Source organism: Bos indicus x Bos taurus, chromosome 6, assembly GCF_003369695.1.
Source record: "Bos indicus x Bos taurus breed Angus x Brahman F1 hybrid chromosome 6, Bos_hybrid_MaternalHap_v2.0, whole genome shotgun sequence".
In the NCBI taxonomy this organism is placed as follows: Eukaryota; Metazoa; Chordata; class Mammalia; order Artiodactyla; family Bovidae; genus Bos; species Bos indicus x Bos taurus.
In genome coordinates, this window is record NC_040081.1 from 26277837 (window position 1) to 26300923 (window position 23087).

At 43.3% G+C, this 23087-nt stretch overlaps 1 protein-coding gene across 3 annotated transcripts in view; it reads left to right on the forward strand.

Annotated features, from left to right (window-relative positions):
- The window catches only part of TSPAN5 (tetraspanin 5), a 184284-nt gene that overhangs the window by 123326 nt on the left and 37871 nt on the right, over nt 1-23087 (forward strand). For all 3 annotated transcript variants that reach the window (XR_003511474.1, XM_027544011.1, XM_027544010.1), the window contains exon 2: nt 22295-22345. Coding sequence is in view for 2 of the 3 variants with exons in the window: in XM_027544011.1 (XP_027399812.1) it covers nt 22295-22345 (51 nt within the window). In the remaining variant the exon portion in view is untranslated. The remainder of the gene's footprint in view (nt 1-22294; nt 22346-23087) is intronic.

Consider the following 23087-nt stretch of genomic DNA (forward strand, 5'->3'; position numbering starts at 1 on the left):
CTGGGTGAACCCGAGCCCATGCCTGAGGCTGGCGGCAGTCTCCAGCAGTCCTTTTCCCACCAGGCAGTCAGTGCGAGAGACTGCAGGAACCAACCACACTCTAGTTTTCTGACCAAAGCTGAGCTTTGTGTTTCCACGGCAGTGTGGACCTCTTTGCTGGAACATTCTCAGACTCTTCATCTTTAATTGCACCACTCCTTAGGGTCCTACTAGTGTTTGGACTCAAAGCCAGAAGGTTCTGATTTATCATAAATCTGTGTTCTTCTGACAGAATGATCTCTCTTGACCAAACAGGACAGGCAGGTTCCAGGGGAAGCTGGTTGCAGAAGTCCCAGTTCTTCTCCAGTGGTAATGTGGATGGGGTTCAGCCTCTGGAGTGGGATGCCTGGCTCCCTGCTCCAGGCCAGGCCACATATGTCTTCAGGTTCTACACTTGCACAGTGAAGGTGGTAATGGTGTTCACCTCAGAAGTTGTTGTGAAATGTCAGTGGGATCGTCCAGAGAAAGTGCTCACCTGTACCAGGGCCATTTCAGGGATTCAAGTAACTGTTAGCTCTTGTTTCTATTTATATCGGGCATATGATTTTTACATTCACTCCCACATCTGGCAGTTTCTTACTCATCAGAAGTAATCATTTCAAATCCTAATATAGACCCTACCAGTTTGCAGGGCAAGTCTCTGGTCTTTGAGGGCACACCTCTCTTGGTTGAATGCAGAACCACCAAATAAAGATATCTAGTGGACAGTTAAAGATGTTAGCATCTTCTGGATCATGTGCTCAACCACATTATAAGATAATGCTTGGAGGCAAGGGCTGCACCTGCCTCTGTGTATTCTCAGTGTGTGAATGGGGGCCACGTGGTGATTGCAGTGGTCAGGAAACTTTTGCGGTTTAGAGCTTGGGGTCTGGTGTCCAAGGAAGGCTTCCTGGTTTCACATCCTGGCTTCACCACTGCCAATCTGACCGTGGTGACAGTGGGTGAGTCACTTAATTCAACTGTCTCCTCACCTGTTAAATGTAGATAAAGTACATTTTGCCCTGGGATAATTGCAAAGATGCAATAAGATCAATGAGAAGCAGTCTGTACTGTGGTCACTCTGAACTGGCAGCAGTCAGCACCATCCTCCCATGCCCTGTGGGAGGCTGGGCAGGACCAGCCTGGCTTGTGCACCTTGCACTGTAGTTCATTGGTAGTGAGCATAGCTGGTAAATACACAGTGGAAAAAAAAAAATGCCTGTTTCTCACTCTAGAAGTGATTGGATTAGATATCCAGTTAATACATAATCTCATTTATATGTGGAATCTGAAAAGTCAAACTGAAAAACAGTAGAATGGTGGTGGTCGCCGGGGGCTTAAGGGAGTGGAGGAGAGGAAATGTTGGTAAAGGGTACAAAGTTTCAGTTATTCGGGGTGACTAAGTCCTGCAGATCTAATGTACAGTAATGCAACTGTAGTTAATGATACTCTATGCTGCTACTGCTAAGTCACTTCAGTCGTGTCCGACTCTGTGTGACCCCATAGACGGCAGTCCCCCAAGCTCCCTCTTCCCTGGGATTCTCCAGGCAAGAACATTGGAGTGGGTTGCCATTTCCTTCTCCAATGCATGAAAGTGAAAAGTGAAAGGGAAGTCGCTCAGTCGTATCCGACTCTCAGTGACCCCATGAACTGCAGCCTACTAGGCTCCTCCATCCATGGGATTTTCCAAGCAAGAGTACTGGAGTGGGGTGCCATTGCCTTCTCTGAATGATACTCTATAGTATGTATGAAATTTGCTGAGAGTAGATCTTAAGTGTTGTTAACATACAGATACATAAAAAGGTAACCCTTTGAGGTGATGGCTGTGTTAATGAGCTTGATTGTAATCATTTCACAAAGTATCAGAATATCACATTGTTGAGTAAAAAGTCTGTTTAAAGTGTACAATTATATCTCAGTAAAGCAGGAAAAATGCAAATCTCAATACCGTTGCAGTGCTACCTCTGAAGGACTTCCCAGCTGGCGCTAGTGGTGAAGAACCTGCCTGCCAACACAGGAGACGTAAGAGACTTGGGTTCAAACCCTGGGTCGGGAAGATCTTCTGGAGGAGGGCATGGCAACCCACTCCAGTATTCTTGCCTGGAGAATCCCACCAACAGAGGAGCCTGGCAGGCTACAGTCCATAGGTCAGAAAGAGTCAGACACGACTGAAGCGACTTAGCACATGCACACACAGACACATACATGCACACGCATGCTACCTCTGAAGTGAATAGGAGAGCTTTGCGGAGTTATCATGATGCCTCATTATAGTAATTGGCTGGCTTTGGGTTAAATATGAGGTCTGATTATCCCAATCTGCCCTCTGGGTTTTTTGCTATTTTATTCAACATTCTTTCATAAACAAGTGTTGTCTAGGTAAACATTTATGCAAGTCAAAACACCAGAACAGATTAAAGCTGGAACCAGGCAGGATGCTGCATCAATGTTTTAGTGGCAGCGAAAAACATCATCTGTTACATTTAATTATTGTAGCTAGTGTGAGTTCTGTTAGTTTGGTAGTGCTTGGAGTTGATTTCCAAATGTATTCGGGACTTTATACAAGTTTTCTGATTCTGCACGCTTAAGGAATATCTTAATAAAAGTAAATTAAGTCAATACTGAGAGTCAGAAATTTTTTCTTTTAAAGAAGGTCCATACTTCAGTCAAGAAACATTAGCTAGCTCATTCAGGGTGTGCAGGGCAGAGTCCTGTGCTCAGCTGGCTCTTCTGGTCTCCTGGACCCTCTGTACACATTCTCTGTCCAGCTCACACACTGGCCAGGGCAGTACTTTTACTGTCCTGGTTTCTCTGGGCATTGGGCGACTGGGTTATTCTGACTGTGTGGAGGGCTTTTTCGATTCTTGTGTGTGTGTGTGTGTGTGTGTGTTTTAATTCTTGTGTGTGGTTTTTAGCAGAAAAAGGGAAGCATATTTTTTCTCTTTTGCCACTCAATATACTCCTGCCTTCCATATTATACTCATCAGATACAGCCATTTCTCTTCTCCCCCTGTTAAATGAGACAGACCATTGTTCTATCAACTGTTACTTCTTTGTCACATTTTTGGGTTAGGAAGTTGACCGTTGGCAGGTTCTCGGCACACACGCGTCCACCCCCACTCCCGTGACGATATCCAGACTTTCTCCAGCCTTTCTTTCCCTGGGCTCTGCGCTCTTTACAGATGACAGTCTGAGTCCTCACGGTTGTCCCCGGAGGTAGGATCAGATAGAGCATCTGAGTGTAAGAATAGAGGCCAGAGTGAGGGAGTCTGAGGAACGCAGTGGGTTACTTATTTTATGTCAGTATTTCTGCTTTCGGCCGACTTCTGCATTTGGACCTATTTTTGTATTTTCCTCAAAGAGTTTGTCAAGTGATAACACTCACCAACTTAATTACTGCAGGATGAAATAAAAGGTATACTGATGTAGCAGTTGAGAAATAAGAACCTTCACTCAAATCTTTTTAGGGTTATTAAGAAAGTGCAGTTTTAACTGTTGATTTTGGTGTGATTTTTTCCCCCCCTAAGATTTGGAGTGTATTTAAATTGATCTTAAATTCTGAAACTGAACGATCAAAAGAAACCCCACTAATAATAATTGTCTAAAGTCTATTCAGTTTAGCTGTTTGAAGGTACAAGATTAATATGCCTAAAGCCAGGCTCTGATCATTTCATAGTTTTGTTTTGTTTCTTTTTAAATATTATGAGCTTTGAAGTCAAAAGACCTGGCTTCATTTTATGGGCTGGTTATATAATCTGTCTGATTCTCACTTTCTTCCTCTGAAATGGAGATGATAATACCCACTTCAAAGGAGGGTTGTTGAAATTAAGTGAGATCGTGTATGTGAGATACTAAGCATAGTACATGTTGGCAAAACCTAAAAATAAAGTGAAAAGCTAAAAACCTATAATGACCTCTTTGCCTTTAAAATATAAAATCTATATTCTTTGATAGTATGTTCTAGACCCTCTATAGTCTGGCCTACAGTGACCTCATTACCAAGTTATTTTCCAGCCAGACAGACACTTTCACTCTTCATTTTCCATAAAACTTTCAAACATTTTGACCAAGACCCTCAATAAGAAGTACATTTTACATATGAAACAGAAGTTTCATGAAGCAGTACTTCATCTTGCCACATGAAATACATTCTGTTCCCTATAGAACATGCTGGTCTGACCTGCTAAACTGATATCAGCAGGTTTTCAAACTTGCTGGTTGAAAACTCTCAGATTAGGAAGACTCATCTCCATTTCTTGACAGTCTCACCCTCCCATGATACCCATCTCCCCCCTCCCCACCATGTAATCTTCCCTCATCTTGGCAGCTGGTGGCCTTCTCTGAACTTACCGTTTTTTTCTCAATCTCATTTATGAAATTTACTGCAAAGTGGTTTTTAGGTTAATTATTGACTTATCTCTGTGACTAGATGGCAAATGCTTGGTCCCTGTGGTCATTTATCAGCCTGTGTGTAGCAGGAGTCCTGCCCGTTGCTCTGAGGTTCAGACTCCAAGGTGTTTGTTAAGAAATTGCCTGGTGTCTTGGCTGCTTCAGTCTTTTGGCTGCTTTGGTGACATTCGAAAGCCATTTGGGGTGGACTCGGGAGCAGCAGAAGCTTCTTGCCATGACTACTGCCTTGGATTCCTGTGTCTCTGGAAAAGAATGATACAGGTTGGCATCAGGGTTCCAGCTTCTAAATGGAGATTCTCAATTTCCTGTTTCCTGACATGACTTTGCTAGATCTGAGGTGCCTTTCAGCCCTAGCAGTGTGTGAGCAAAGATCAGTAACAGCCTCCTCTCTGATTAAGCACAGCCTGGTATCTTTAAACCTCAGGCCTTTGCAGCATGGAACAGATAATGATTTTAGCCTATGAGACCTGCATTTTATGACATAAGACATTTTTAGATGTTTCCATGTGTAGATACACTGTTCTCTAGATCCTATATTGAGGGGACGGAGGAGCCTGGTGGGCTGCAGTCTGTGGGGTCGCTGAGAGTCGGACACGACTGAGCAACTTCACTTTCACTTTTCACTTTCATGCATTGGAGAAGGAAATGGTAACCCACTCCATTGTTCTTGCCTGGAGAATCCCAGGGACGGGGGAGCCTGGTGGGCTGCCGTCTGTGGGGTCATGCAGAGTCGGACACGACTAAAGCTACTTAGCAGCAGCAGCATACGTAGTATTATTGATGTAGACCCTTTCATCTACCATAAAAAAATATTATATAAACCGTAATAGAGTATTTATATCTTAGCCATGCACCATTATCTCATGTTTGGAGCCCAGTTTTGAGATCCTGACTAATGATGAGATTTAGAGGCATGCAGGACCCATTTTATGTTTACACAGATTATCTACCCAAAGGTCGACCTCATTTAAAGGGACTGATTTAATTCAGGAAAGTTATTTTTCTCTTTTAAATCTAATTTAAGAAGCTTGTCTGAAATAATAATAGATAGCAGAGAACTGTTTGTGCAGCAATATAAACCAGCAGATCTAGACATGGTGACATCTTTCCACAGTGAAATGGACACAGCAGAAATATCTAGGGAATTATAGATTAAAAACAAATTACTTAACATCCAACGAAGCAGTGAAAAGGGAAGTAACACACTGCTAACTGCATAAAAAGCATCTAGTAGAAGTTACTGACGCACAGTTTTTATAATAACTTTGTTTTTTAAGAGGCTGACGGACCCTTAGGTTTTTACAGTAAATCTGTTCATCCATAGGCACGTTTTTCTCGTTTGAGCACCAGGCACTTGTAGGGACTTATGAAGTGAGCTTAGTTAAATTCAGCACTCAGAGAATTTTCACAGAAGCTTCCTTATTTTGATTCTTCCCCATCCAGTCTGCCATTTATCAGAGCTAAGATATATGTCAGAGGAAGCGGGATTTGTCTTAAAAGAGATTTGGAGGAAATCTTCCTTCAATATTTATAGTGCTTGACAAAGTCATGTTCACACGGAAGTCAGTATGGAGATGAGAAAGTTAGAATCGGGTGGCTTATTTTACATTACTGGCTGAAAGCCTGTCTGATGGGATTGATGCGAGCACTAATTAATCACCCAGGGTCTCCTCATTCACTAATCACATTGCATGAAACTTCCTTGTTGGCTGAGACTCAAGGGCAAACCATGGGCGTCCAGCCAGCTTATTTTTCATAAGCGTTATGCTACCTTTATAAATTAGTGTGAACCTAATGTGTACTGTCAGCGGTTTACTTTCCCATGGCAACCCTCTCTGGTTAACCAGCTTTAAATGAAATCTTGTATTGAGAATGAGAAGAAGCTTCTTGAAAAACGGTGGGGGTGGGGGTGGGGAAGGAAGGTTTAAAATCTTCTTCATAATCTTTTTTTTCCCCCCACAATATATACATTTCAGTTCCAGTAAAAAATCTGCTAGATTGACCTAACACACAGATGACATGATCATTGCTTTTTGTTGTGAGCCTATATGACCTTTAAGGAAGAGACTTTTTCCATAACATTTTTAATTGCAATAATAATTTGTTCATTGGGTGCATACTATACACAGAACACTTCCCTTAACTCTGATCTTCTCACATCAGTCCTGTGAGGATGCTGTTACTACCACCATTTATGGGTGAGAAAACTGAGAGCTGTCAACTTGTCCAGGGTCACATCTATCTTGGCCAGGGCCCAGATTTGAACGATGGTTTGTCATCAAAGGCCATGCTCATTTGATTGTGTTACTATTCATGGCTCATCTGGTCCCTTTATACTATCCCTTTTAACTTGAGGAAAATGTGGTCTTAGTCTTTAAAAAGTATTCCTATTTCCATATTCATTTTTTGCATTCATCTGGATTAATAAATCCTTTTAGAAGCATGTTATCTATAGCACATTGTTTTATGTCTTCAAATCATTTTAATGTCTTGCAGCTTTGGCTCAGAGAACAAAAAAATTGTGGGCATCTTTAAATGAGAGGAAATAGGTACAGCTTATTCACACATCACTTACGCTGTTGTTCATCTTGAAATGGTTCCAGACAATTCCAACAGAAAAGGAAAATTCCAGAGTGCACATACACGGATAGTTTCCAAGGCAGTGCCTGTTGAGAATGCAGTCTTCCATCCTGAAGCTGTGAATGGTTCAGCTACAGCTTGTCCTGTATGTAAATTGATTTCCGAGAGTCTGTGTGATAAACTCTTCTATGAAAGAACATATAAAAGAGTGATTTGTCAAAACCCACTTCCCCTATTAGAAATACCTAACTAGAGAGACTGGGTTGATATTTAGTGGTTTATATGGGCCCTGTGTTAAGCCAATACTTTCCTCCTTAGTATGCAGTGCTGATGTTCCTGGTTGAAAAGAATCCATTCCATTTCTTTTTATGGTTTCATGAAAAGTTGGAAAGGGGAAAAACTGAGCTGAACATACAGAATAAATAGCTAAATGGTGCCGGCAGCCTGCCCTTTGTTTTCAGATGTTCTCTCTCCCCATCCTTTGTGAGTCATTGAGCCAGTAGGACCTATCAAAGACGCCTCAGTGTATAGAACATTTTATGTGGGGCTTATTTGTCATCCACGGCAAAGGCCTAATTGCCTCCAGGCCTCCTTTCACATGATAATCAATGGATTTGTATCTCCTGGGTGTGCTCTATGTATTCTACATTCATCTCTCAAGATGTCTTAGATTGTGATCAAATATAAAGCATCAGAAAGATGCTGTCAATCCAGTAAAAACATTAAGGGCATTTAAAACATGTACGTGGAAATGTAAAAAGAGCTTGAAATGAAGGTACGTACTATTACTCTTTTTTGTGCATATTTAATTGGATCAAAATTACAACATCTGTGATAGCTATTAAGGCTACATGGCAATTCTAGGGTGTAGCAGGTTTCTCTTAGAACTTAGCATTTCAAAGGCCCACTGGGAGAAAATTCGAGTCCTGTTTAATATGAACTAGTGGTTCTCAAAGGTGACTTAATGGATGCCTTTGTTACTGATGTTATCAATAAGATTGCATTTTATACATCCTGAATTCTAACAAGAGGTCAGTATACTCTGAATATGGTTTCCTGTAGTGGTTTTGCCTAAGTGAGCTGGGAGGAGGCTGTGCAAGTGGGTGATGAGTGGGTGATGGAGGCGGAGAGCGTAGGTACCACCATTCTGCTCATTGTATCTATAATGCCTGGAAAATTGGAGTTACATGCCCCTAGTGTTCTTTAATAATTATTTCTAACTAAGACACATGATTACTAAAATTCACCTGAAATATGCAGTTATTTTTTAGAAGAATTTTTAATACTTACAGTTAAATGAGAACATTTTTAAATGAAAGAATTATACATTGACTATAGCAAAAAAAATTCATTCAGTAAGGGAGTCACTTTTCCCCCCAGAAAATGTGTAAATGTCACTATATTTCTCTGAAAAGAAAGGATATATATGTATGTGTGTATTTGATTGTTTGTTTGTTTTTTTTTTTTCTGTGCCTCAAGGCTTCTGGTATCTTAGTTCCTCGACTAGGGATTGAACCCAGGGCCCTGGCAGCGGAAGTGCTGAGTCCTAACCACTGGACTGCCAGGAAATTCCAAAGAAAGGATATTTTATGGAATAAGCAAACATTTTTTTTTTAAAAAGCATGCTCTGCTATTTGTGTGCTCAATTGTGTCTGACTCTTTGCAATCCCCTGGACTGTAGCCCACCAGGCTGCTCTGTCCATGGAATTTTCCAGACAAGAATACTGGAGTGCGTTGCCATTTCCTTCTCCAGGGGATCTTCCCGACTGAGGGATCAAACCTGCATCTCTTGTGTTTTCTGCACTGCAGGTAGATTCTTTACCTCTGTGCCTCCTGGGAAGCCCTTAAAAGGTATAACAAAAATTTAAAACACACAGATACACAGGCATAGGGAGTATTTGTATTAGCTTTTTTTTTTAAAAAAAGAATACCAGAAATAACTCTGAGTTAATAGCTCCTCTGCCTCCTCAGCTCTGACTGAGCTGACTTCCAACATGGCAGACCAGGGCAAGCCTTGGGCACCAGGGAACAGTCTGTTGGGTGAGGGGAACACCAGCCCTCCTGTAAAACAGTACTACTAAATGTCAAGAGCTGTGAGGGAGCTGAGGTTGTATGCTACCCGCCAGCTAGCAAGTTACCTACCTCAGTGTCATAGATGCTGGCAGAGATGCCAGACCCCTGGGTCAGAGATACAGGACACAATATTAGTAGCCAGTGTATCAACATTCTTCACTCTTTCCCTGAGCCCTGGTTTCCACAGGGTGATGCAGAGCAGGCTAGCTGACACCTGTGCACATAATGAGCTGTGTTATAGGCTGGGAGCCCTGAATTTAGGGAACTCAAAACTTTTATAATGGGTTGCAAGTCTGCTGCAGCCTTTGCAACGTTTCTGGGAACACTGTCTCCGTCTTCTAAGGCTGTCTGCTATACACGTCTCTTGAAAAGATAGTCTGTCACAAATGACTCACTTGTAATGCCAATCGATTCATAAGGAGTGCAGAAACTCAAGAAAATGATCTGCCAACATAAAATATTCTGGAAACAGACCCCAAATAAGCACAGATCCCATGAACAGCTCCTGTGCACTGACGTTTAAGGGCTGCATATGTTCCGACGACACAGCCAGTGGCAACAGCATGTGTCTCACTGTAATTTTATCAGATGGGTGAAATGTGATATTTTAATTATATCCGGTATCCTTTTCAAAACGTCTTCCCTTCCCTCGTGTTGGTCACTGCAGTCCTGTGTATCTAGAGCAGGAGTTGTTATTCTCCATCTATACTTGAGGAGACGGTTGTCCAGTGACTTGCCCAAATTCACACGCTAGTATGAAACCTGGGGTTTCCTGACACCCAGTCTGTTGGTCTTTGAGACCCATTGCCTAACTCTTTCCCTTTTGTATTTTACAAAGGCAGAGGCCATTACGGAGGTGAGCCCAGGCCAGTCCCAAGTTCCTTTGTGGTGGCCGCTGTCTCTCTCAGCTCATCTTGGGTCTTGCTCAGGCATCCTGCTGGGAATGTCTGGTGGTGGTGCCCAGGGCCTCCAAGGCCAGGGACGAGTCTGAAATAAGGGAAGTGATTGTGTTGAATGTTTTCTTGTTGTTCTACGCTTTATTTCCAGTTTTGTTGAACACAAGCAGTCTCCACTGTGTCAGCTCTTTTGCTTAGCAGAGCAGACCTATTCTGCTTCCTAGTGGCTCAGATGGAAAAGAATCCACCTGCAATGCAGGAGACCTGGGTTTGATCCCTGGGTTGGGAAGATCCCCTGGAGAAGGAAATGGCAACCCACTCCAGTACTCTTGCCCAGAGAATCCCATGGACAGAGGAGCCTGGCGGGCTACAGTCCATGGGGTCACAAGAGTTGGACATGACTGACTCTTCACTTCAACATTTAATCACAAGTGGCAGACTTTTTATCTTTGCTTTTGGGGGCAGCTGTCTCTCTTGGTCTCCTGCCACCCCTCTGTCTACCTCTGTGATCCCCCCTCCAATTCCCTCTGTGCACTTCACCATGAATCTCACTGTCCTCTGGGATGATACCGCGGCCCTCTTCTCTACAGACTCTTTACGTGGCCTTAACAATAACCACAGGAACAATTACTCATTGAGCATGTCCTGCGTGCCAGGCCCTTTTCAAAGCACATTACGTGCATTATTGCTTCCAGTCTCCCTCATTGGCTCTTTGAGACGGATACTGCTGTCTCCACATTTGGAGAGGAAGAAATAGAGAACTGAGAGGGTCAGCTGTTTGTCCGAGGTCACACTGTAAGTGATGGAGCTGGATTTCTCACCTGAGTGTGCACTCTGGCCTCCTGGCCCTCATGTGACTATGCCAGGACACCTTAACTTGCATATCTGAGTCCATCTGAGTGGTAACGTGTCTGAAACTGATTTCACAAATGTATGTTTCTCCTAAAATCTTCTCCCTCACTCACATTCCTAACTTTGAGAAGGACAGTAGGCTATTAAGTTGCTTCAGCTAAAATCCTGGGAATTTTCATAGATTCCTCTTTCTTCCTCATCTCCCACCACTAATTCACTCATTCATTCAACAAATGTTTATTTAAGACCTACTGTGAATCACACATTGTTCTAAGTTTAGGGGGTACAGAAGGAGCTGGAAGAATCTCTGCTTCCATGGAGCAGTGTTTTCGTGGAAATCAGTATCCTCATTTTATGGATTTGGAAACTGAGGAATAGAGAGATTGAGTGACTTGCCCATATTGTCACGTATTTAGGGTGGAAACGAAGCGTTCTTGTTGAGAAAACCGTGATCTTGACCTTATACCCCATGCTTCCTGTCACCATGTCCTGCAGAATCTCCTCCTTCATCTTCTGTCTTCATCTTACTGCCACTGCCTCTGCCTTTCTAGGCTCGTGTCACTTTCAGCAGAATTACTGCAGGAACCTCCTTACTCATCTCACCCGCAGTCTCACGTCCCTTCTTTTTATTCTCTGTACTGTACTGGAATGATTTTTCCAAAATGCAGTCTGATCTTGTCACCATCTCATCAAAAATCCTTGGTTGGCTTCAAGTAGCTTGGTGGTGCCTTGGTCCCCAGGACACACACAGCCTACTTAGCAATGTCAGCCTTCACCGGGTACCACAGTTAGCTGGAGTGCTGGTTAAGACAGGGCTTGTAGGGCCCCATCCCCAGAGTTGCTGAGGAGGTAGGCCTGGGACCCCCTGAGAATCTGCATTTTTCCATTAGTCTGTGGAGCAGGACCCACAATGGGAGTCGCTGCTGGCCCAGGGCCTGGCCTGATGTCTCCGCTCCAGCCCAGGCAGCGTTTCTGGTTTCCTGAGAGGCTGTTTCAGGCTTTGTTCCTTTTGCACGCACTGCTTCCTCTGCAGGAGACACTTCCTTTCTCCTTTCCTGTCACTTCCTAGGAAGCTTCCTCTGACCCCCTGCCCCCACCCCACCCCGCAGGGAGCCCAGGGCCTCCCCTCTGTTTCTGTGGCTCTGCATCTCCGGGCAGGTGCCACGCCATTCCCTGTGCTTGAGTCTTGGTTTTATTTACCTGTTCCCACTTTCCGCCCCTCGACAGCTAGCTCTTTAAGAGACCAACTGTTATGCTTGTGACCTTCCTGTCCCTGGCCTCTAGCATAGTGCCCGGTGTATATAGAAACTATGTATTTATTGAGGGAATTGAAATACATAGTCCTACTTGTGCTTTTAAAAAAGAGTAATCCTATTTTAATTTTTCTCTGCATTTACCATTAAGCCTTGCCTCAGATGTTTCTTTAAAACTTTACGATGTTTCAATATAAAAACAGTGTACATGTGAGAGTCTTAAACTTTTGAAGCTGCCGTTCGCTGGAGCTGCACTGCTTGGCTGTTTAATGCAAACAGGAGCTTATTTCCACAAGGCTGATGTTTGTCTGCAGATAGCTTACTGCTCATACTTGTCATATGAAATTCTTGAGTCCTTCAGTCCTCCTCAGCTTTCAGAACATCTGTGTGGTCTCTTCTTAGCCTTGGTTTTTATCTTATCAGAGAAGTATAGATGGAGTATCCAGGCAGTATAAGCCTGGCTTTGACTGATACAAAGATCAGTGGTCTGTAAACTTGCAGCCTCCGTGATTCCATCCAGAACTGCACGATCCCCTATGTTCCTTTCTGTGTGTGTGCATTGCCTGAGAGAGTTCCAAGAGGAATATGGGCTATACGGCCTGCAGGCCCTCCCTGCCTTTCTCTCCCTTCCCATCTCGGATTACTGAGAAACTGAAATTGCACTAGTTTTTGCCAAAATGTTAAGCTCCAAACTCTTAACAAAGGAATTTGTGAATGAGAATGTCCCTGGATTGTAGACATTTCTTCAAGAGGTGCTCTGGCTGTCTCCTGGTGGAGTTCAAAGGCAGAGAGAGCCCTGCCCTCCTCTCTGGGAAAACAGGAGGAGAAAACACAGATCTATAATGCTTGGGAACCACGTCTCTGCCTGGGAAACGTTTCTGGGGTTCTGGCTGTGTCATTCTGCTTCCAAAATTCAATCAGCAAGCAGAAGGCAGCCCTTTCTCTGAGGGAGAACATGGCTGAATCACGTGTAGCTTCTCACATTAGGTCACAACAGCTTTCCCGGTAGTTCAGAGCCACCAGAGTCTGCCCTCAGCTATTGGGAAAAGCACCCTCCACCACATCATTGTTAGTCTCTGGAGCCCCATCGTGCTCATGCCTGTCCCACACACTTAACTGTTTATAGCAAGCTTGTCACAAGACTAAGTGCGAGGGAAACTGGTCTCTTACTTCTGTCTTACGACCCTCTTGGTAGCAAGTAACAGGAAGCTCCCAAAGTAACTTGAGTCAGGATGGGAGGAGGAGATGTACAGTAGGGACCCAGGGGCATCGTGTGGAACTCAGGATCAGGACGTGTGGCCGGGGTGCTGGGGATGAGGAGTGGAGAGTGGGCAGGAACAGAAGTCCCCCTTTTCTGTTTCTGTATCTGCATGCTCTCTCCAAGGCAGCCCGGTCTCTTCCAGCCTAAGGGAGACTGAAGCTGATAAAAATCACCATGTCCAACACTCGATTTCTGGGCAAGAGAGACTCTGGTCTCGTATTGAATAAATGGCTCTTTCTGAGATGCAGGCCTACTGCAGTCTGCTGTTCAATCTACAGAGGGTGGAGAGGGGCTGGGCTCTCCTTTGCATACATGACTGCAGGGGCCCACCCTTGAGGGGGGTGGCCAGTTTTCATAAAACGGGGGTGTAGATGGAGATGTTGCCCCAGTCAATATTACTTATAATTATTTTAGATTTTTTTTTTAATGTAGACCTTTTTGAAAGTCTTTTTTTGGATGTTACTTCTGTTTTATGTTTTGGTTTTTCGGCCATGGGACATATAGGGTCTTAACCTCCTGACCAGCTTTTGAACCTATACCCTCTGCATTGGAAGGCAAAGTCCCAACTTCTGGACTGCCAGAAAAGTCCCGATATTGGTTATAATTTATATTCCACATTCTTCCCCAAAGATTCCGTTTTTAAGAATGGATATAAAGGAACCAAAACAAATCATGAAGGGTATAAGGTAAAAGTGAAGAGTGATAAGGTTAGGGGGAAGGACAATGCACTGAGAAGCCCTGATGGGGAGAAACTTACTATAATGTGGGGTTTCAGAATTAGCAGGTTTTGAAGTTCTGACGCCAGTGACTCTCAGTATTCAAGAACGAGACTGACGAGACAAGAAAGAGGAAAGACTCGAGGTTAAACTCGGTCTCGGTATCCTGACTGGAGTGTGTTTCTTGTAAACGCGCAGGGGTACTTGTAGACGCTGTTCCTGGAAGGAGCCTCCCGCCTGCGCAGGGGAAGGAGATGATTCATTGGAGGCAGGTGTTCCTGCCCCTTAAATAGCACATGCCGTCCAGTTAATACAGCCCCCATCACTCCCAGAGTCTGACCTCGGGCCATGTGGCAACTTTTCAGCCCTGTGTGTGTAAATGTCAGGTAAGGGTCCACGTGTGAGAGGTGCAGCAGCTGAGAAGAGAGGGGCCGCTGGTCCCTGAACGAGGATGCTTCCTCATCCTTGGAGGAGGCAAGACTGCACCCAGAGGGAGCAGGAGTCATCCTGACCTGGCCGAGGTCTGGGGAGAGGCTGCTGCAGCTGAGAAGGGACTGAGGATGGGGAGGGAACAGACACGTAGGAAGTGCCAACTATTCCAGGCATGTCAGTCGAGTTCTGAGTCACCCAGTCCTTACGCTGTCACATTGACCCTGAAGTTGCTCTCTTTCCTCAGGGGCCCTTAGTATCTCTGTTTGACATATTAGGACCAGGGGGCTCTGGGAAATCAGGACACCCTCCCGTGGTTCCTTCTGTCTCCAGGAGAAACCAGTCACCGCCACGGCCTTCAGAAACCAACCAGTGTGGCCCCTGTTCCTCCATTAAACCTGGACACCTTAGCTTAGGCCCTTAGCCAGGCTGCTGCTTTGCCTGGAACTCGGTTCCCTGACACCTACCAGCCAGCTCCTTCACGTCCCCCGTGTCTTTGCTTACGTGACTCTCTTGGTGGAGACTTGCTCTGTCCGCCCCATTTCAGCGTCACAGCAGCTCACCCCTCCCTGGACCACACCTCACTCCCCCATGCTGCTCTCTTTTCCCGCAGTGTCTCTCGTCTTCTACAGCTGTACGTGATCTAACTCACATATGCTTCTTTTTAGTGTCTTTCGTTCCCCACATGGCCTGATGAGAATGTCAGCTGCAAGAGCAGGCACATTTGTCTGTTTCGCTTCCCAGTGATAATTATCCAGGGCCCCTAGAGGGCTACCTGGCTCATAGCAGATGCTCAGTAAATGTGTGCTGAACAAACAAGGAGCCTTTCCGAGGTCACGAAACCACAAGCCCAGCCAGAGCTGCGCTTCTTCCGGCTGCGTGTGTTCGGGCTGCATGAGGAGGCCACGAGGGCGAAGTGAAGTGAGAGGTTGACCCTGGCTCAGATGGGAAATATCCTGTTTACAAGTCTGTACTTTATCTGCCATGCCATCTTATCATAAGGATTCTGGACACTTTGTACAAACTGGGACATGGGGACCCAGTGGCAAAATTGGGATTGCCTTTGTGCGTATTGAATTTTCCACTAACCCGTGTTTATACTCTTCTGACATGGCAAGAATTCTGCCCAGAGGCGTTTTATTCCTGCATCAGCCCATGTTTGATAGAGACAATATAGATTTTGTTAACAGAAGTATTTAACACACTTGTGTGGACTGCTCCGCTCATCCACCCCGCCAGACCTGGAGTCTGGGTCAGACTTAGGTGTCAGAAAAACATCTTCATAAAACATACACGTACTTCAGGAAAATACACCTCTTCTTTCCCTTTCCTCTCTTCTGTGCCAAAGGTTTTAAAATGCATCTCTCCTGTTTATTCAGGCACAGCTTATGATTTTTAAAAACAACGTCATCAGAATGATTAAGGAATAAAAGTTCTTTCCATTGTTATTTAGGATGATATTTTCCAGGTTCCAGTTAGGTGAGAAAATTGACCTGATTTTTATTTTCCCCTACTGTGTTTACCTTGCTGCATTGTTATTTCGAGTCTGTTCATAGGGTGCCAGACAGATGTCATTGTTGTTGTTTTTTAAGCAAAGAGGATCAAAAATGTCCATTTAAGAACTGCCTGTGGGGGGATAAAAAAGAATTGCCTGTGAACTTTAACATACAGATATGCATAACTGCTTCCTTTTGTGAGTAAAAGTTGTAGGAGGTGGTGGACATGTATACAGGTTTTAAATAATTTATTTTTTAAAAGTATGCAAGCTGAAACTTGCTTCAAAGAGAATTCAGAGAGCAGCCAAAATATCCATGAAAGAAAACTGTCCTTCAGAAATGCTGCTACATCTCAAGCTAGTTATGAAATTGACACCTGAGTGTTATTTCTGTCAGAGAGGACATAAGATGGATTTAGAGGACCCATAGTCTCCATTTAAAAGATGTCAGAAACACAGGCATTATCCTTAATATTATACTTCCCTCTCCTTCAGCCTTAACCCCACGCCATCCTGTGACCATATCCAGGCATCTCTGAAGATATCAGTTTTATTTCTAAATGCTCTCGATTCCATGTGCTTCTTCAGTACATTTCAGTCCAGGATGCAGTTGGGTCTTATCTGCATGACCAAAGCTCGCTCCTCCTAGCTGCTGTGCATCTACTCTGAACTCTCAACTCATCTTTTCTGCAACTTGGGTCATTTTCCCAAAGACCAAATCTGATAAAAACCTGCTTTCTCACCCCATCTCAGCCAAGTACGTACATACAGCCCTGAATGTCTTCCTGTCACTCTTAGGGTGATGACTGGATTCCTTAAGGTGACGTACGAGACCCTGAGTAGGCTGGTCCTACTCATCTCTCATTGCACACCTGCCATACCTCCCTGCTTCCCCCATTGTTTGTGCACCTGTCATACCAGTCACCTGTAGACCCTTTACTTGCTGTGCTTCTCTCACCCCAGGGCCTTTGCACATTCTCTTCCCTCTACCTGAATCACTCTGCCTTCTTTTCTTTCCCAGTTAATGTCTTCTCATCTTGCAGACCTCAGTTCCTACGTCGCTTACTTAGGGAAGCCTTCCTGGACTGGCTTCCCAGGTGGTTCAGCAGTAAAGAATCCACCTGCCAGTGCAGGAGATGTGGGTTCAGTCCCTGGGTTGGGAAGATCCCCTGGAGGAGGAAATGGCAACCCACTCCAGTATTCTTACCTGGAAAATTCCATGGACAGAGGAGCCTGGGGGGCTGCCATCTGGGATCATGAAGAGCCAGACACGAGTGAGCATATACGCACTTTCTGGACTACTATTCTAGGTCACATGTCCCTCTTATCATTTGTATTGGTCTTATGTTCTTTTCCTTTAGAGCACCGTCAAGGGTGATTTTGTCTTTTACACATTATTTGGTAAAGATGTATCTTTCTATCTAGACTTTAAGATCTCTGGAAACAGGGACTATGTCTGTTTTCTTACCTACATTTATCACAAGATAAAAGCAGTGCCTAGCACAAAGCAGGAACTTGAAAAATGTTTGTTGAAGGTTGTAGATAGATGAGTGAATGGCTTCTCGAAGCATCCGTTGTTGTACCAAGTAGCATAATGGAACATTGGTCCATTTCTGATATGTTGGGAGCTCAGCAAGGACAAAAACAACAGATGGAGGAAGAGGAAAGGGGGCAGGTGTGACCTTCCTGGCAGAGAAGCCCCATCGTCCTAGTCACATCACAGGGCCACTGTCCTCTCCAGCTTTTCTTGAGGATCAGCTCTGCTGGCTGTTGTTCTGCAAAGCCTGGTGGGCTTCCATCCACACGCTCCTCTCTGTTTCTACCCACGTGCTGTTCTCATTCCTAGTCAGGAAAACATGCTTTGCTTTGAATACCTAGAAATTAAAGAAGTACTTTTGAGTCTTAAAACATGAGTTTCAGTATAATTCTCCATCCTTTGGCTGAACAGACGTTTTATGCACCTCAGCAAAGTATAGTACTATAATAGTCTGGAGCTTGGACCGAGGAGTCAAGTTGCCTGAGCAGCCCAGCTCAGGCCCCTGTGTAATCTTGGGAGACGTACTCCATGTGTCTAAGTCTCCATTTCCTTATCTATGAAATGGGGATAATATTTCTACTGCATGGTATTATCGTGGTATACTTTAGAACAGCATTGTCCAATAGTAATATAGTGCAAGCCACATATATAATTTAAATTAAATGTTCCACTAGCTGTATTTTTTTAAAAATCTATTAAGTAATCTTCATGGATACATTATACAGCACAGGGAAATATAGCCATGATTTTGTAACTTTAAACTGAGTATAATCTATGAAAATATTGAATCACTATGTGGTATACCTGAAACTCATATGATCTTATAAATCAACTACTTCAGTAAACAGTAAAATAAGTGAAATTAATTTTTAAAATATTTAACCCAATATAGCTGAAGTATTATCATTTCAATGTGTAATCAAAAATAAAACAGCTGTAAAAAAAAGTCATAAAAAAGAATGAAATAATGCCATCTGCAGCAACATGGATGGGCCTAGAGACTGTCGTACTGAGTGAAGTAAGTCAGACAAATGTCACGTGATATCACTTTTATGTGGAATCTAAAGAAATGATACAGATAAACTCACATACAAAACAGAGACTCACAGAAGTAGAAAACAAACTTATGATTACAAGAAAGGAAAGGTGGGGGTGAATAAATTAGGAATTTGAGATTAATAGATACGTACTACATACTTAAAATAGATAACAAGGATGTATCATGTAACACAGGGAACTACAACATCTTAAATAACTTATAATGGAAAAGAATCTGAAAAAGAATAGATATATTGATATATATGTATTACTGAATCACAGTACTGTATGCCTGAAACTAAGACAACACTGTAAATCATCTATACTCCAATTAAAAATAAATACGCAGCTGTTAATGAGAACTTTTACATTCTTCAGAATGTTAAGTCTTTTAAATCCAGAGTATATTTTACACCTCCTAGCACATCTCACTTTGAACTAACCATGTTTCAAGTGCCCGGTGGCTGGGAGCCTGCTGTGTTAGGCACTGCTGTTTTAACTCATTCATATAAAACACAGTACTTAGTATGGTGCTTAGTTCATAATTAGCATTTGGCAAATGTTGGCAAAATTAATATTCATTTTAAAACATCAAAGTTGGATAGACAAACATTTGCCTGTGTGTTTGCATACATTGCCACATGGGAGGATGCCTCAGATCTGGTCTCGTTTCTGTTTCAAAGGAATAAAGAATTGACTTTAATGTTCTCATTTGTTCCCTGTAAAGTGGCCTTTGGGTTTCAGAACAAGGTCAATTTGGGGGTTTATGGTCGCCTTTTCTTCTGGAGGTGGGAAGGGGGAAACTCGGTGTGCTTCAAGTGCTGTGTGCCTGTGTCTGTTTTTTGGCTCTTCTCTGTTTAATTGTTGGAGCTGGAACAACTTGATTTTAAAAGAAAGCATATGGGCTGAGAGTCATTGGGAGGATGTTGGCTGATGATGGAGCCGTAGAGCTATGTACGGGCTGAGGTCCCGGCCCCGCACCACTCGCTTAGCAATTGAGTGCTTTCCTGGATTTCAGATTCGATGTCTTTCTCCAAATCCTCAAACCTTGTTTGGGAGGTCACAGTTAAGGCAGGAAATATTGGAGCAAAATTGTAAAGGAAATTGTCTTTCAGTCTTCTTCAGATCCTGATTTTTTTTTCTCTTTTCTTTGTCAAAAATGTTGTTTCCAATCTGTTTATATGATTTGGGAAAGAAAAAGATTTTTCAAAGTGACAAATAATCTCTGTGTTCCCAAGAAAAAGATTATTCAAAGAGGAGAAAGTTGACCCACCACGGAATTTGTTTTCTATGTTACTCCGTTGCTGTCACCAGCCTGGGGAATGTCTGTTCTATAGCCTGTTCTTTATGTGAAGGCAAAGTTCTCATCTCTTTTTACCCTCTCAACTTCCCATTGCTTCCTTGGGCGGGTACATATGATATCCTCATCATATCCCATATACTTCTAATCTGAATGTATCAACTTTCTGTCCCACAGAGGAAAATGGGGACTTATCACTACTGGTAAGAACACGAATGTTGCTGTTACATTCATGTTGGTCCAAATCTCTGCTTCTCCACTCAGAAGCTGTGTGCCTCTGAGCACATTAATCTTTCTCAAAATGGAGTTAATAATAATGCCTCCTTCAGAATAAATAGTTGCGATGCTTAAGAGAGACATGGCATACAGAAGGCACCAGCACAGTGCCTGACACGTAATAAAGAGAAGGAAATGTTAGCAGTGAGGCAGGGGACCTCAGCGATGACCTGTCTGCCCTCCTCAGCAAGACGGACAGCAGGCCATGGTGTCCTCTGTCACAGCATCCCACCATTGCTCGGGGTGACACTGTGATTCAGTGCATCAGGGGAGTGACCTGCCTTTGTCCGCAAAGGGCTTTAACATGAGAAAGTCTCAGACTTCCCTGGGCTGAGTTTGATGTCAATAAGGATGTAGGTCTAATGGTCTCCCGTGTGTGCAGTCGTCTCTGTTACCCCACTGGTCTGGGACCTGTGAAAATGAGAGTGACATGCTGAGTGGCATTATTTTTGTACTGTAGAGACCCAGAAACATTTTGAGTCATTTGAGAGGCTGGTGCATTTGTGGCTTCCGATAGGAACTGTAAAGTGAAATAACATTCTGGTCAGGGCAGTAGAGAGGCTAAGCATACTGGTTTTTTGTTGGCATGCTGAAAATACATTTTTCTAAATGTTCTCAGACTTCCGTGACCAAGGGTAGCTTGGAAGAAAGGGGTCCTTCGGTTTTGCTCCATCGAGGCCACAGTGCCGAGCTTTTCTGTGTAGGAACTCAGAGTGCATCAAGTGCTGTGTCACTGCAGTGTCAGATAATTGTCCAGGGCTTGGGAAGTTCTGCTTGTAAAAACACCACCACCTTTTCCAAGCAGTCACTCCTCTATTATTTCCCGTTCGCTCTTTTCCCTCTGCTCCTGCTGTTTTCCCAGCCCCTTTTTGGATTTGTTAGTCATTGCCTACAAAGTGTCTGTAGCTCCCCGCTGCGAATGGCAAAGACCTCGCCAGGTGGACCCTTCTCAGATTTCCCTGAAACTGGAGAGAGTAACCACCCTTACTCTCATCTTCTCCACGGCTCCCTCTCAGTGGACAGCTTCCCTGACGTTTAACTTGATCAAGATGTTAGTAAAATAAACAGCATGCGCCACGGCCCTCAGTCTCAACCTGCCCACCCTCTTTTCACCTCACTGTTTGGAGAGGAAACTCAGAGTTGCTGTGGATAATAAAGATGAGGACTAAGATGTGTCTTTCCTTGTGGCCAGTTACAGCCAGTCCTGATCACTGAGCTCTGAACCGTGTGCCACGTGTTTCCAAACCTGTGGAACTCTGGTTATAAGACACACTATTATTTGAGGTACAGTCAAGGCGGGAAAAAAAGCAATTAAACTGAGATACCATCATTTTTAAGACACATCCCAATTTCAGAGATGTTAAAGTGTGCTGGAAAAAACGTGTCTCTTAAAGGAGATGGAATGCTGTGAGAACTGATTCAAATGGACTATCCTCCTGGTTACTGTTGCTCCCCTCTCTAGCCCCATACTCAATGCAGCTGATGGATGGCTGAGTCTGTGTATTTTTAGTTCAACCTTGCATGTTATTTGTGTGCTCTGTGTTATGCTTGAAGTTATAGCACTGAGTTTAGGCCAAGTCATGGAAGCCCTTTCAACTACAATGTAAGTATTATAAGTTTCTGACAAAGATTCCAGGTGTTTTCTTTGGGTCATCCTGGACTTGATAAGGGTCCTGTTCCCTTTAGAAGGGGTGATAAAGAGTTGACTGAGGGATACTGGGGGTTTCTGCAGGCCCTCCCTGCTGCAGCCCATTCTTAATGGCATGATGGCAAGGAGAAAATCTCCAACTCTGCTAAATTCATGCCCCTAGTTATCCATTTTCTAGTGAACATCATGCTTAGGTTTATGGCGTACTCACTGCTTCCTCTCCAGTCCAGAAAGGCAGCATCAGACATTATTGATGACTTTAATTTTATTCAAGATTTTACCTAATTATTATTCTTTATAATCTGAATGACTTCTAAGCAAGTGCTGTTCTTAATGTGGTAATAATTTTATCAAGGGGATGGTGGTATTTCTTTTCCTGTTGAAGACTGTTAGATTTTAGAGAAAACTTTCTCAGCAGATAAAGTAACCAAAAGAAAAGTGATTGAAACTTTGTACTAGTGAAAATATGGCATTTACTCTCATACTTACATCACTTTCTCGCTTTCTTTCAGTTTTTGGGAATAGCATTTCTTGGAATCGGACTCTGGGCGTGGAATGAAAAAGTAAGTAAAACATCATTAAAATCACACATTTTGTTTGTAAGAAGCTGCACGTTATATGTTGTCTCTTTTTCCTCTTTGATGACTGCCAAGTGTATGGAAACATGGCTCTTTAATGAAAAAGTACCCCTGAAAAATAATGTCACAGTTCAAAGATTGAAGAATGGAGCCTAAATTGATCATTGCACAAAAATAATTACAGAAGTAACAACACACATGTATAACACAGAATGTGTTATTGGAATTTTATCAGTTAGCCGGAGAGACATGTTCCCATGGAACATGGGAACACTCTGGCACAAGAATTTCAGTAATGCATATAAATAATACTAACAATACTAAATAAGCACCTGGAGCCTTTTTTTCTCTTTTATTTTTTAAAAAACCCTTTGGAAGATTATTCAAGCCGTGAAGATTATATTTGAGTGTGAACATTATATGCTAAGCTGTTAGCATGTGGTACGTATGGAAGAAACTAGATACAATTCATGTTTGAAAATCAGATAAACTTATCAGTGTTGCTAAGAGTGTGAACACTTGTGTGCTGATTGGAAATGTTAAGGAATATCCAAACTGTGTCATCAAATATCACACAGTAAAGAAATAAATCTGGATCTATGGAGAAGGCTATATGAAGACACAATGTTCTGGGTGGTTTATTATGTAAACAACACCCTCACGACAACACTGCCCTGTGTCCATTCCTCCACTTCCCTTCCTATCCATACCTTTGAAGTTTTTTTCT